At 37.4% G+C, this 15,159-nt stretch overlaps 2 protein-coding genes across 4 annotated transcripts in view; one reads left to right on the top strand and one right to left on the bottom strand.

Annotated features, from left to right (window-relative positions):
* The window catches only part of LOC133525063 (uncharacterized), a 51,486-nt gene extending 50,694 nt beyond the window's left edge, over window positions 1-792 (bottom strand). The window contains exon 1 of one of the 3 annotated variants that reach the window (XM_061861285.1): window positions 204-343. The gene's annotated coding sequence lies outside the window, so the exon portion shown is untranslated. Of the gene's footprint in view, window positions 1-203 lie in introns of all 3 variants that reach the window. The other 2 variants (XM_061861284.1, XM_061861286.1) reach the window with 2 other exon arrangements.
* Window positions 793-1,857: 1,065 nt separating this feature from the next.
* LOC133525067 (alpha-(1,3)-fucosyltransferase C-like) overlaps window positions 1,858-15,159 on the top strand; it is a 36,919-nt gene continuing 23,617 nt past the window's right edge. Inside the window, exon 1 of the mRNA XM_061861293.1 lies at window positions 1,858-2,549. Coding sequence (XP_061717277.1) covers window positions 2,510-2,549 — 40 coding nt within the window. The 5' untranslated portion in view covers window positions 1,858-2,509. The remainder of the gene's footprint in view (window positions 2,550-15,159) is intronic.

A 15,159-nucleotide genomic window follows, 5' to 3' on the forward strand; every position in this document is an offset into this window, starting at 1 on the left:
AGGCCTTTGCCCAGCAGTGGGACACACAAATAGGCTAACAAAAAAAAACATTATGAACCTTTTCTAAACTTAGTGTCCATTGATAGTTCTAAATAAGTAAACTAAGCTTTAAGGGGTTTTATTTCAAGTACCTCCTCTTTCTCAATTTGATGTTGGTTAAAAATAACTTACAGAAAATAAGTAAGTAATTTTGTTTAACTTACCTAGGTTATGTTAGGTAAATCCTATCACAGAGTAATAACTAATAGCATAAAAACAACATTTTTTATCAAATCCGCAATGGAAATTAATTTATTATGATATTTGATACTATTCCTAGTATTTTTGTTCTCTAGGGTACAACAATTACCTTGTAAGTACAGATTACGACCAAAACATCACATTTTTCAACGAACTACAAACACTGCACTGCATCTTCACTGCCTGATACGTGAAAAAACCCAAGAAATGACCTTGACTTGAATGATAAACTGAAAAAGCTAAAATATCGTTATTTTTGTTGTTTATTTCATAGCATCTCTTCCTTCTCTTTTTAGCTCTCAACAACAGTACTGACTGACCATGACCAGTGTTGCCAGGTGAGCGGGAGAGAATTATAGTATTTGATTGTCAAAATTATCGTACCGATGTACCGATGAAAAATTATCGTACGTCTGTCAAATAGGCACTACTCCCAAAATTTCTTTCAAAAAACGCAATTTTCGTCTAAATTACACAAAAATCTGTTTTATATTTGTGTATTATTGTGATAGATCCAAAAATCCAAAAGGTTTACAGGAAAGTGCGACATTTTTGACGTAAACCAAGGTGCCGAACACCCAAAACCTGCTGATTGTAGCCTATTTCTAAAGAAAAATGACATATTTTGGTTCAAAAACTAGACTTTATGGGTGGCATCGCCCAAGGGCTGATATTATCGTACTTTTTTCATGCGATAATGCTCTTTGGAACGTACATTGTACTGGAACCCAAATTATCGTACGTGTACAATAATTTTCGTACGCCTGACAACACTGTGACTGACGTGACGTGCGCATGACGTTGACGTTTCAGTTTGATTTTGCTTTTTTTGTAACAATTATGGCTTGGATGCGAGTCTTTTAAGCCAAATCTTTGTTTTGCTATTTTAAAACAGAATAATTTAAAGTGCTCTTTGCAAAACGTATTTTATAATTTATTAGGTACTTATAATAATAAAGCCATTTATTCCGAACTATATACATTTCAAATGAGTATTTTATTTATTTACTAATAGTATATTCCATCCCAGTTCGGTGTGCCGTAAGGCCGCTTGATTTCTCAACTCCGAAAGGGAATTATGGCCAGGTAGGAGTAGTATTAGTATATAGAGAATTTTAGACAGCCATCTTTCGTTCCGTGGGACTGCATTTAATTACTCGCATTGCATACCTACATAGCTATATAGCATACACGCTTATTTAGGCCCTAATTCTGACCACTTGGTGAGGGCTTGTTAACGTTTAGCTCTGAACTTGCTCTACACTATACGTACTAAAGAGCAATGAAAACGGGTCACTGGGTTGTATTGAACTACCATAAGTGTTCCATATTGTTCTTTGCTTCTAAGTTTAGTATAAATACAATACCTATGAGTTCGTTATAACGAATGGGGTTTTTTTACCTTAAATTAGCATGCATGTCAATCTTGTATACCTACAATCCCTACGATCCCTAATAATAAACTGTGATTAGACAAACATATACCCTTGATACGCTCCCACAAATATGATGTATTTTCTGTTAGTGAACCTAAATAAATAAATAAAATATCCCTAATACGTCTGTCTGTTTTTTCACCCCTGAACCGATTTATATGGCATTTGGTATGGAGACTTTTTCACGTCAGCAGCTGGAACAAGGGTAATTTGCTGCTTAAAAACAGTGAGCAAAATCGCATTTTGCTCACTGAGTGAGACAAAATAACATTCAAGTGACCTTCATATTCGAATGTCATTTCAACGTGCGGGGCCTGATACAAGTTCGAAGTATTTGGATTCTATTGTCTTTGTCCCTTTCACGTCATTAGCAAAAAGAAAGAGACAAAAAAAGTGCATACGTAATTCAACGATATATTGACGGTTTATAATAGACCCCCGAAATAAGTCAGACCGCATCGTTCCAAAACACCCTACGAGTCTTCATTCGTAATAATTAATTAATTAAATAAAAGTTTAAAATTTAATAAAAATACCATATTTTACGTATTTTATTATACAATCAAAACAATGTACTTATACAAATTTACGCAATTGTTACGCAGTAAATAATTCTACTTAACGACTTTTAACGATCTCTACTATAGTTGACAAATAGTAGTATCCGCAATTCGGACCGTATCTTATAAAGTTTTTTTTAACAAAAAAAGTTGACGATTGAACTGTCAATTGATGTTCGTTAATTCATTATTTTCGTATCATTTTATTGAAATTTCTTTCGTTTTGTTTTATTGCGGTAATTAAAGTTAACTGTTAGAATACCTTCAGAAAACATGAGTGAAATAGTGATGAAGACGGATTACATTTTTTCAGGTTGTATGTTTGATGGCTGACTGACGTGAAAAATTTTGTGTACTACACGAGATCAAAGTTATTTACATCTCGTGCGCTTTTGAGTCCCTTACTACGCTCAAGATTCTAATATTATAGAATCTTTCGCTTGCACGGGACTCAAAACAAGCACTCGAAGAAATATCAAACTTTGCTCTCTTGTTGTACAAATAACTATTTTACTTAGTTAGAAAGCACTTCTTTCATGGATGGTGATAGGAACAGTAAATAGTACAGGGGATATACCGCGAAAACCGAAATTTGTAAATTGCAGAGGTCTTTCTCTTTTACTCTCACTAAGACGTAAATAGAGTGACAGAGAAAAAGTCCCGCAATTGACGAACTTCGATTTTCGCGGTTATAGCGGTCGATTTTCGCAGGAATGGCGTGTGTATTGTGGCTGTCGCTGTGGTGCCTGTATAAGTAATACACTGTGCAAGTGCTTTCATTGCCTGCTTTTGCTTCATCGGCACACTACAGAAAACATTATTATACCACATTATACGCACAAAAACATACATAATAAAATATTTATTATAAAATAATGTATATACAAACTAAATTTAAGTTACAAGAATTATAACTATTTATAAAATAAAATAATATAACTAAACCTAACTAAAAAAATAAAATAACTAAAATCTATCCTCCAACCCTTGGCCTCTTGGCAGAGTGCCCATCACGCAGGCAGCATTCCCGCGCTGTATCGCTTTTTTGTGTTTTATTATTATTATTTTAGGGTTTCCTATAGGGGAACGAAAATTTGATTATTTTTGCGCTACAGCGCACGGTTTAGGAGATTACAGCCCTATAAAGATTGTTTTTGTCATGCAGAAATTATATATTTGAATTCAGAACTATCGCCCTGCTAGAGGAATAAAGAATCGGCAGGCAGACATTCCGTTGGTGGCAGTCATTAAAAGTAGACGATATTTGTAATCTAGCTGAATGATATAAAAATATATAAAGTCAGAAAACTACGACGAATGTTCACTTCCACCCCAGCTAGGTGTCCCCCTTTACAATATTAAGCATATACACATATATAAGCATAACAGACAACTTTTTTTCACGAGGTATTATTTATAGGTTGACTGATAGCAAAAGTTACTTAGTTCAGTATGACCTATATATTCACCTAGCAAAATCTAATTAAGGGTTGAAAAAACATCAGTTTTACTACGTACAGAAGGTGAAATATTTAGTAGTAAATATTCCTACTTTCTAACCAATTTGGTATGCTGCTCGCCGGTCTGGCGATTTTTCGCCGTAAAACATAAATTCCTCTTACAAGTTTGAGTGATCTTCCTGAGGTTTATACCTAATTTTACGGCAAAACTTTTGGAGGGGCCGTGTTCCAATTTGGCTATTTTGTGTCAAGATAATTAAATGGTGCTCTGACACTGCAGTTATTAACGTTACATATTAACATCGCGTGACAGGGACATCGTGGTAGTGTTATATTATGTTGTCCCTGTCACACGGTGTTCCAATTTGGCTATTTTGTGGCACGGGGAGTGATTTGTCGTTGGTTGAAAGTTCAGTCAAAGATAAGTTGGCCGCGATTTTGACAGCCCAGACCGTGCAAGTGTCAAGTAAACGTCATAATTTCATAGAATTTTGACGTTTTAAAATAACCCGTGCACCGCCTAAGCTATTAAAATCGCTGCCAACTTATCCTGGTTTGACTCTACTGTAGTTTAGGTTTGAGCTGTCTATAAGGTAGCATTCAGATTCAGACTATACTTAGTATGGAGGGTCTGCCATCTCGTGGCCTGAATCGGTACCATAAACATATACATTTACACGTCACGTGTTTTCATGTGCATAGTAGGTTCTGCCATCTTGTGGGCTACATCGGAACAGTAAACATCAAATTTACGCCTCGCGCCAAAAATCTGACGGCTCCTGTGCTGCCTCCTACAGTTCATGCACGCTCCCTATTAGGTACTGCAGAAGTATTGCATCGAGATATTACTGCCGACTGCATTGCTGACGCAAATTTCAAAAATCCAGACAGGGACATCGATTTCATAAAGGTGAAGTCGGCTGCATTACCGCAGCAGCGGTGTAGGGCAACGTTACTCCCGACTGCAATAGGTACTGACGCAAATGTTAAAATCGATGTTGTTCTACTGAAACTGTATTTTCGCTAGTGTCCGACCAAAGTTTCGGCATAATAATCATGTTTCGCCAAAGGTTAGGTTTCAACCGAAATTAGAGCAAAACCGAAGCTTCAGTTTCGGTTGTGGCAAAAAATCCGGTTTCGGTCATTGCGTCTCGAAACCGTAGATTATAAGATAACGAAGCTCAGTCAATAGGTTGATAGTTGGAGGGTGGAATGGAGTAACTTCTGTCTTCATTTTTCTCTGCGATACGCCATGGTGCTCTTTATTTTCCTGGTCCTCCTCTAGTACGGGTCGCCATCAAATATGTTGATAGTTGGAGGGTCAAATGGAGTTTAAGTGAAACGAAACATTTCCGAACATGTTATATTCTCGGTATCATAGTATAGAGAGAGCAAGTACTATTATTGCTTACAATTCCGTCCGTCGCATATTTATGTTGCAGACAGTAACGCGAATTTACTGTTAATATGTTAATTTATCATCAGTACCACAATATGAACAGCGAAGATGCCGGCCGGTTCGTAATATAGCACACTTATTACGGTTCGTAATATAGCTCCTTCATAACTTGTGATTTGGTTGCGTTAACGGCGGTTGTTCAATGTGTTTTGTGATATATGCAGGCATTGATCGTGAACTAGCGCCTTAAGAGCACTTTAAGCTGAATCACTGGAGTACTTACTCCACCCACACATAGATAAAAACGAATTTATAAATAATAAGTTTTAAGCGCGCTTTGGGATAACTTATTTGTAATAAAATTTAAACTTGATATGTTTAGGTACTTAAATTATAAGCGAGTTTTTAAACTTATTAATAATACGTTTTACTACCTTACCTTCCATGCATATAATATAGGCTTACTCTAAGGTTACTTAATATCAGCGAATAAATAGTTTAACTATCTATAATGTTGAAATTCGAATTCGTATACAATGAACGAACTAAGCGGGCGAGGTCAAAATTATCTAATCATAACTTTATTTGCTGGGATACTAGGATAGACAGCACAGAGATGTGCGTAAATCTAGCCATACACGAACACTTCTGTATGCTATAATATTATGCTTAGCTCATATAATGCGACTGTTTTATTTAGGAGCATGGCACACTGCGTCCGATTCGCACGTCGCTCCTAAGTCTGAGCGAGACAATGCTATACACGTATTATAAAGCGACATCCCGCTCGCACGTCGGAATCGGACGCAGTATGCCATGTCCCTTGAATGAACCTAAGTACCTACTTGTAATACAGGTAGGTTGCCGTGGACACTGAAGCCAGCCTTGCTCTGTTGTCGGCTCCTCAGAGTTTAGCTGTTTTGACATGTAAATAGATCTGCCCAATACACAGCTTAATTACAAACAGTCCACATTTTCTATTGGATACAAATTAAAGTCATTTGTTGAAATCATTTTTATTTGTGTTTTAAGGGTTCCGTACCTCAAAAGGAAAAAAACTGGACAAGTGTGAGTCGGACTCGCCCACCGAGGGTTCCGTACTTTTTAGTATTTGTTGTTATAGCGGCAACAGAAATACATCTGTGAAACATGAGACAGACGGACAGACGGACGGACAGCGGAGTCTGCGGAGTCTTAGTAATAGGGTCCCGTTTTACGTTTGGGTACGGAACCCTAAAAAACAAAATCCTTGTAGATTCACTTTGTTGTCCGTCCGTCCGTCCGTCTGTCTTTGAAGACCCTTTATTTCGGTAAGGCGTGGAGGTATCTAGTTGAAATTAAAACCATATACTCAGGTCTACAGACCCTTGAAGCTGTGAAAAAATATACGTACGGAACCGTCGGTGGGTGAGTCGTCCGACTCGCACTTGTCCAGTTTTTATAGTAGAAACATTACTGTGTACAGTGTGTATATACATGAATTACAAACTGAAATAAATGTCATAAACGAAGAAAACGCGACCAAGGCCTCCAGTGCCTAGAGCTGGAATCGAACCAGCGTCCTCTGCTATCGCGGCAGATGCGTACCTAAGCCCTTCGGATCACAGCGGCATGGGTGGATTTTTCTTAGTATATGCAATTAAAAAAAAAAAAAAAAAAAACAAAAAAAAAAAAACAGAAAATTAAAAAAAACAGGAGAAATAATTCGTGTAGTTTTGAAAATTGGCATAGTTATACTTATACCTTGTGGTCTCCAGATAAACATACTAAAAGTCCTCGAGGGTAGAGGTTGTGATGAGGGTGTATATGGTGCGGGGTTGTGCATATTTCGAGTATCTTTACGAATAGCATTATACTTATTACGGACAAAAGTTTTACCATAAAATTCCCTACACATTTAGTTATGTTTATTTTTACTCTACGATCAATACTTTAGGAGCTACAGGCTGTTTAAGTTAACAGAGAGAAAAAAAAATGAAGATTTAAGAAAACGACGTTTGTTCGTATTTGTTCAACATATCTCTTTTTTTTTTTTTGTATAGAATAAGCAAGCTTAGTCACCTGTTGACCAAATATAAATAAACCGGCCAAGAGCATGTCGAGCCCTGCTCAGTGTATAGTTCTATAGTTACCCGTTCGTCAATATAAGCTTAAAAAAAAACTCAAAAACGGCTAGACCGATCAGGTTCGCTATAGTTTTCCTTGAAAGTCTTTACTAAGCTTTACTTTCACGGTTTCTTTCATATTTTTTGGACCCATGGTTCAGAAGTTAGAGGTTTTCGGGTTCAACCCTATGTTGTTGGATAGGTATATCAAAACGAATACGGGTCTTAAAAACCATTTTTTGATAAACGTAATATTTTCGGAAATAATCGCTCTGAAAGAAAAAAGAATAGGTTTCCTCCTCTACTTCCCCTAACTTCTGAACACAACACAGTACAAAATATTTTTGAACTGTTGAAATGCATCTCCATTCTCCAAATGCAAAATATAAATCTATTGTAGACACTTACCGTATTTTCAATGTCATATGTCATTATTGGTTTAGATATTCGGCTTCTGGTATATAAGTATTGATATTCATTTCAATTGCTTCTACTGTTTTAATCTGTGCAAAGATGCAAATTACTGAATAAACCGCTTATTGGAATGCGACGACAATCAGTCGCTCTGACGTAGGCGACAGTTGTTCTTCATCGACCCGATAACTTTTAGAAGGATTCGTTTGGCATCGCTCACAGATTTATGCAAATGCATTATCAGTACCCCTAGTGTAACTTTGATCGACATCATAACGTGACGAACGCGTTTGAGTTAAGTCTCATTTTGTATAGGATTTTGAGTTTCCAAAACGTCCCGCTTGGCGCGCTCTTTCGAAATCCAATACAAAATGAGACTAAACGCAAACGCGTACGTCACGTTTGGAAATCGAATTTAGTTACACTAGGGGTACTGTTCTATTTTGCCTCTGTGACTCGTATTTTATATTGATAGGATTTTCAGTAGATTGTGCGCTTTTATTTATTTATTTATCAAGGAGATAGCACAGAAACATACATAGAACGTGCAGGTACAATAAAATGTTGGTTAAGTACATATTTGAGTACAGTACCCCTAGTGTAAATTTATTCGATAGCGAAACGTGACGTACGCGATTGCGTTAAGTCTCATTTTGTATGGGATTTTTAGTTTCCAAAACGTCCCGCTTATTGCGCTGTTTCTAAAACCTAAAAAAATGAGACTTAACGCAAACGCGTAGGTGTTTCACGTCACGCTATCGATTAAAATTCGACGCCGTGACAAACACAAAAGCAGTCACTCACGTCACCGAAGTGTCAAAACTGAAATTGTACTTTATGCATATGCAATTATGCACGAAGGTCTATTAATGTTGCTATCATCCGCCCAGTCTTGCTATATGGTAGCGAGACCTGGCCTGTGCTCGAAAGACATGTCCAGCAGCTTCCGTCACCGAAATGAAGATGTTGCGATGGATGTGTGGCGTTACGCGATTAGATCGCATACGTAACAACCACATCCGTGGCAGCCTCGGAATCCGTGACGTAACGGATAAGCTGCAGGAAAGTCGCCTCCGATGGTATGGCCATATAAGCCGTAGACCAGTAGACTACGTCGGAAATAGATGCCTCAACCACACTGTCCAAGGCCCTAGATCACGCGGCCGCGGTAGGTCTAAGAAGCGCTGGCTGGATGTCGTAACAGCGGACACGGAAGAGAACAATCTCACATCTGAGGATGCCGAAGACCGGGCAAAGTGGAGAAGATTAAGTAGGAAAGCGGACCTTGGCGCTAGGCCGGGAAAACGCTAGGATAAAGAAGAAGCCGTCTACATAAAAAGTTCAGTAACCATACTTCGAATCTAGAGGGTTGCAATACTGGCAATAGTTCTACTCGTAAAATGGCTCGTTTAGAAGTTATCTTTAAAAGACGCATTTAACTAGGCTTTCGTTATCTTTCTTTTTAACCAGCTTCAAAATTCCAAAAGACCCATGATAGAAAACGAAGTATCGGATGCTTCGACCCAGACCCAGACCGTTCTAGCGTGAGTAGACTTAATTCCTATCAAATTTAGATTCTGATTTGTTTTTAGGGTTCCGTACCCAAAGGGTCAAACGGGTCTATCTGTCACCAGGCTGTATCTCATGAACCGTGACAGTTAGCAACTTGAAATTTCTACAGATTATGTATTCCTGTTGCCACTATAACAACAAATGCTAAAAACAAAATAAAATAAATATTTCTTTCCAATCTATGGCTATGAAGCCGATGGTCCCGGGTACAAATTTTGGCAACAGGGCATTTTATTTGTGTGATAAGCATGGATATTTGTCCCTGTGTCATGGATGTTTTCTATGTATTTACGTATTTATAAATATGTATATATTATATATATATCGTTGTCTTAGTACCCTAAACACAAGCCTTCTTGGCTTACCGTGGCACTTAGACAATTTGTGTAAGAATGTCCCATATATATTATGTCCCTATAATATTGATTGATTGATTTATTTACTTATTTATAAGTTATATATACCTATCGTTGTCTAAGTACCAGTAGCGGCGCGTGGAAATTTTGGCTAGGCAACTCGGACCAAAAAAAAACACTTACCTTGACATTATGTACTTATTTTTCCGTGATAAAAGTGAAGCGTGCGCTATGTGTGTCCTTGGGCGCGACCTTTTGCAGTTAGTGCATAAACCACCTTTGCCATACTAGTCATCACTGACTTCACGTAAACAGTGTATATCGAGTATGACAAAAGCGGCTTTGAAAAAAGCCTTTTGAACAGCATTCACATCCCAGCACGTAACACACGTTAGTTTAAAAAAAACACAAGCATTACAAATGTTAATTAAATAAAAAAACACCAAACCAGTGAAACTTAAAATACCGAGTAAAAATCATTACTTAAAAAGCTATCATGCACATCATTAAACCGAAACCAACGACCTGCTCTAATAGACAACACCTCTTGCAAATGCAACTTGCTTATTTACAAAAAAAACGGTGAATTAAGCAGCACACACGTTGGTTAAAAAATACAAACATTACATATGTAAATTAATTAAAATATGACCATATTAGTGAAACAAAATCACCAAGTTAAAACACGTCAATTAAAACCTATTATTGTCATTATTGAATTATTAAACCGAAACCTGCCCTCATAGACTCAACACGTCTTTCAAACCCTAAACACCTATTTAGAAAAACGTGCGTTTACTAAACCTGCAAATATCATCAGAATTACTTTTAGGTTTTGTTAATCCCTGCACGTTCCACGCGTTATTTAAAAAACACAAGGATTACACGTTTTAATGAAATAAGAAATGACCAAATCAGTAAAGCAAAGCTTAAATCACCAGCTAAAAAACACCAATTAAAAACTATCTTGCACATTATTAAACCGAAACCAGCAACCTGCCGTAAAGCTTTGCGAGCGAGACAGCGCTATGGTCATTACATAGCGATGTCTCGTTTGCACAACGCCACGCCACGGCGCGCGGATCCGCGTCCGTGTGTTCGAGCCGTAATAGACTTAACAGTCTCAACACCTCTTGCTAACGCTAAATATTTATTAAAAAAACCGGCCAAGAGCATGTCGGGCCACGCTCAGTGTAGGGTTCCGTAGTTACTCTTCCGTCACAATAAGCTAAACTGGAGCTTACAGTATAGTAAATTGTTAACCAAGGGATGAAACGGTACCTTTCACCCGAGTTAAACAAATATGCAAATCTGCATAATCAGTACCTAGTAAGTCTTTTTACTATGAAGGGAAAACTTTTTGCGATAACTCAAAAACAGCTAAACTGATCATGTCCGCTATAGTTTTCATTTAATGTCTTTCTTAAGCTCTACTTCCACGATTTTTTTCATATTTTTTGGACCTATGGTTCAAAAGTTAGAGGGGGGGGGACACATTTTTTTTTCTTTCGGAGCGATTATCTCCGAATATATTCACTTTATCAAAAAATGTTTCTTGAAAACCCCTATTAGTTTTGAAAGACCTTTCCAACGATACCCCACACTCTAGGGTTGAAGCGAAAAAAAAAAATTCACCCCCACTTTACGTGTAGGGGAGGTACCCTAAAAAAAATTAAATTTTTAGATTTTATTGTACGACTTTGTCGGCTTTATTGATTTATATATCCATGCCAAATTTCAGCTTTCTAGCACTAACGACCACGGAGCAAAGCCTCGGACAGACAGACAGACAGACAGACAGACAGACAGACAGACAGACAGACGGACATGGCGAAACTATAAGGGTTCCGTTTTATGCCATTTGGCTACGGAACCCTAAAAACATGCATTTACCTAAACTGAAAATAGGTTGAAAGCTGATTGATTTTTTTAAATGATAATTTCTGATTTAGGCTTTAAATAACAGTCTATTTGTATTGTAACAATTCTGCGGGCTTTTTTTAACAAAATGAGCCAAAACACTATCGTAAAATTCGTGACGTTTTTGAATTTTTAGCAGTAAATGTTTTTCTATTGAAATTATGGCCAAATTTGACAATCTTTCTTCTTTTTGACAATTTCGCGTGTAGGTATGAATGCGCTTCAAGGCCGAAAACGATCTTTCCGCGGATACAACCGATACGGGAAGAGTCAAAAAAATGTGACACAAAGTTAAAACTTAAAAGTTGCGAGAATATGTCCCTCAAGGATGAATTGTGGAGGTACAAATAAAGTTCGTACGCGTCTAATGTATTTAGACTTGGCGAGGTGTACATAACATTTAATTCATTTTTTAAGGCCGTGAAATTGAAAACATTTGGAAACTCGTTCATTAAATCGGATATTTTTTCATCGGGGAATAATCTGCAATATTGGGTGTATTTGTGTTTGTTTAATAAATCCAAGAAAGTGAGTTTATTCAATGATCGATATCGGGAATCTATTTGAATTAAAACGTTATGAATAATTTTTTGATATAGTAGTTTATACTGAGTTTTTAAGTCCATTTCTGTGTTTAATCGGCGACGACGTCGCGGGGGCTCACTATAGCCTTGAATTCCTTCGAATATGGAATCAAATATTCATAAACTCCTCTGTTAGCCAAGAGCGAAATGAGTCATTTAATAAATAATCTACTACACAACAATCGAAGTGGACTAACGCGGCCATAAGTAAAATAAAAGAAAGTACCTTTTCCTAAAAACAAGGTCAGTCCCTTGAAAACACCTGCGCTACGAACAATATCCAACACTTATACGCACAAAATTTCACTGGTTTTGGTTTAGTAACATAATAATATATAAAATGCACAAAACTAACTAAAATCACATAAAAACACAAGCCTTGGAAACAACCGAGACGGGAGTGTTGTCATAACATTATTCCATTTTCACCCACGAATTCTAAAACCTATTACTACAAACCTTCAAACAGAACTTTCTTTGAAGAAACGTTCGTTATCAAATTACAAAAATTGAAACTACATAAGTTTCTTGGATTATGTAATAAAATGTATCTTTTTTTAAAGGTTTTTACAAACCTTGGTATTAATTATAGCAAAATACAATAAAATTTTACCCGTTTATTCAATTCAATGTTTTTGTATGGCAATATTAAGCATACGCGCGGCAAACGCCACTCGATTCAAAATTGTGAAACATTACACTCTAATATAAATCTTACCTGTTTGTATTTAAAGTTTAAATTCAAATAAAGCAGCATGTTAATATAACGGACGTTGTTGCGGCCGTGTACTACGGGGCCTACCGCGAACGCCTTGGTTTGCAAATATTGCGAGCACCTTTCTATGTCACTCTAGTTACACCATGATTGCAGTAAAAGAGAAAGTTGCCCGCAATTTGCGTACTTCGGGGTTCGCGGTAGGCCCCTCAGTACTCGCGTGGACTTTATGAATGTGTGTGTGCATTTTTCCAATATAAACCTTAATTATTACGTTTAAGGTTTTTATTCAAATGAATAACTCGATTCAAGACCGAGTTGCTTTGAAGCTCATTCGCGCGGACTCTCTATAGCAAACTTTATGAGTGTGTGTGTGAGTTTTCGTATCCGTGTAGTGTCTTATGAATGAATAGTCAAGTTTAGGCTTAACTAGCTTGACTTTGCGCGCCCGCTCGTGAAGCTTTAGTAAATCGTGTTATCAATTCCAAGGTAATGTAAATACGTAGTGTTTTCAATGTGGATATATTTTTAATTTTAATGATGATTTATAAGTTTGGTATATGTAGCAATAAATTTTAGGCAAGCCGGTGGGAATCGAGTTGTATGGAGGCGCCGCCCCTGCTAAGTACCCACAACACAAGCCTTATTGATCACACAGGAAGACTTAGAAAATTTGTGTAATAATTTCATATAGGTACCTACTTAATATTATTTATTTGTTCCCAAAGTTATCATAAGTCAGACTGCTTCCAGTCTACCTACACGCACTACCTATTTCCACCTTTAAAAACCCTCAGAGACCCACGGCACTCTCAATATCAATTTGTAGACCCCGCATTTACCCAAATGGCTCGAAAAAAGTCAATCAATAACGTACATGTTGCTCCATCGATCAGCAGTAGAACTAACTTGTCAGATTGGAGCGTGATCAGTCAATCCGGCCATTACGCGGGACTATCCGTCAGTGTGGGGTACATTTTCATTGGTATACGGTACTTTCTATTTCACTCATGGTACGATTCATCCTTAAAATCCGTCGTTTAAGACCGATCGAAACGACGGATTGATAATGTATGTTAATATCGTTAAGGATTTACTTAATCGAAGACGATATCGGAAATTGCAACAAAAACCCGTGCAATGGCTCTTTGGGAGAAACGATTTGCTTTATGTCTCATTCATGAGTAGGTACATGACGCTGGCGCCACGCCACACGCACTGCATCCCTCGATTGCGCATCGATCGTAACGACCAATTGCTCCGTGTATGGGTGCCACATACCTCGATCGTGCATCGATCGTAACCACCAATCGCTCCGTGTGTTTCGTCAGATTGATCGGAACGATTAATCGTGTCGATTTCGATCGATTAACCATGAAGTGATCCCCTAAATACACACGAGACCCATTACTTTTGACTGTATTTTTTCTAATACAGAATGATTAGGATTATTGAGCTTCGAAGAGGTTTAAACTCACGACCTTCCACGTTTTTTGCTAATTCTCATTAAGAGTGCATTTGCCTCATAGTTGCAACTGTCCCATTAGTCCCATAGTTGCAATTACCCCACAGTTGTAATTGCCCTGGCTGACCTTAGTGCTTTTACAAATGCAATGTAGAGTTAGAGTTTATCTATTGTGCTTGTTTGCTTATCCGTTGCGGAATGTACTAGGTATTTTTTTTTGCGACAATTAATGACTTTTTTTATCTAAGCTAACTTTGCACCGACTTGAACAGAAACACGTCACAATTTCATAGCAATTTGACATAAATAATGACATTGCCACATACACGCTCCGAGTTGATATGTCCAATGAACATGTATAAAAAGACCCCGACAAGTTGAGAACCTCTTCATAAAAATTCCGAATGTAAATAATCCTTCAAATTCACACACAACTCTTGCATAAAACCAACAAAACAAAATTCTACCACTATTGAATGTTGATCAATTCATCAAACACGGTGTCCACACGGAACAATCGGAGAACAATGGACACGCGCGGCCGAGATGAAGACAGATCGAGTCCGAACGAGACGCGTGGTCACCGTGTCTGCGTGAGGGCTAAAGCGGGACACAGTTCTTCGACATTGCGATTAATTTTTTAATATATTTTTCATGTTATGTTCCTTATACACAGACAAGAGGTTGTTCATGGAATTTCATACAAATCTTGCAGGCCTAGGCCGACAAAGTCCTCTTCTTTCTTTTTTTTTTGTATTATTTTTTCTTTTTTGTGTTTTATTATTATTATTTCAGGGTGTCGTAAAGGGGAACGAAAGTTCCCTTTCAATACCCCACGCACTGAATAACCTAATAACCTATCACATTAGGACATGAAACAATCATCATCATCATCATCCTATTATTTTTATTATTTCATTGCTTGTTTGAGAA

The sequence above is a fragment of the Cydia pomonella genome, chromosome 14, assembly GCF_033807575.1.
Source record: "Cydia pomonella isolate Wapato2018A chromosome 14, ilCydPomo1, whole genome shotgun sequence".
NCBI lineage: Eukaryota > Metazoa > Arthropoda > Insecta > Lepidoptera > Tortricidae > Cydia > Cydia pomonella.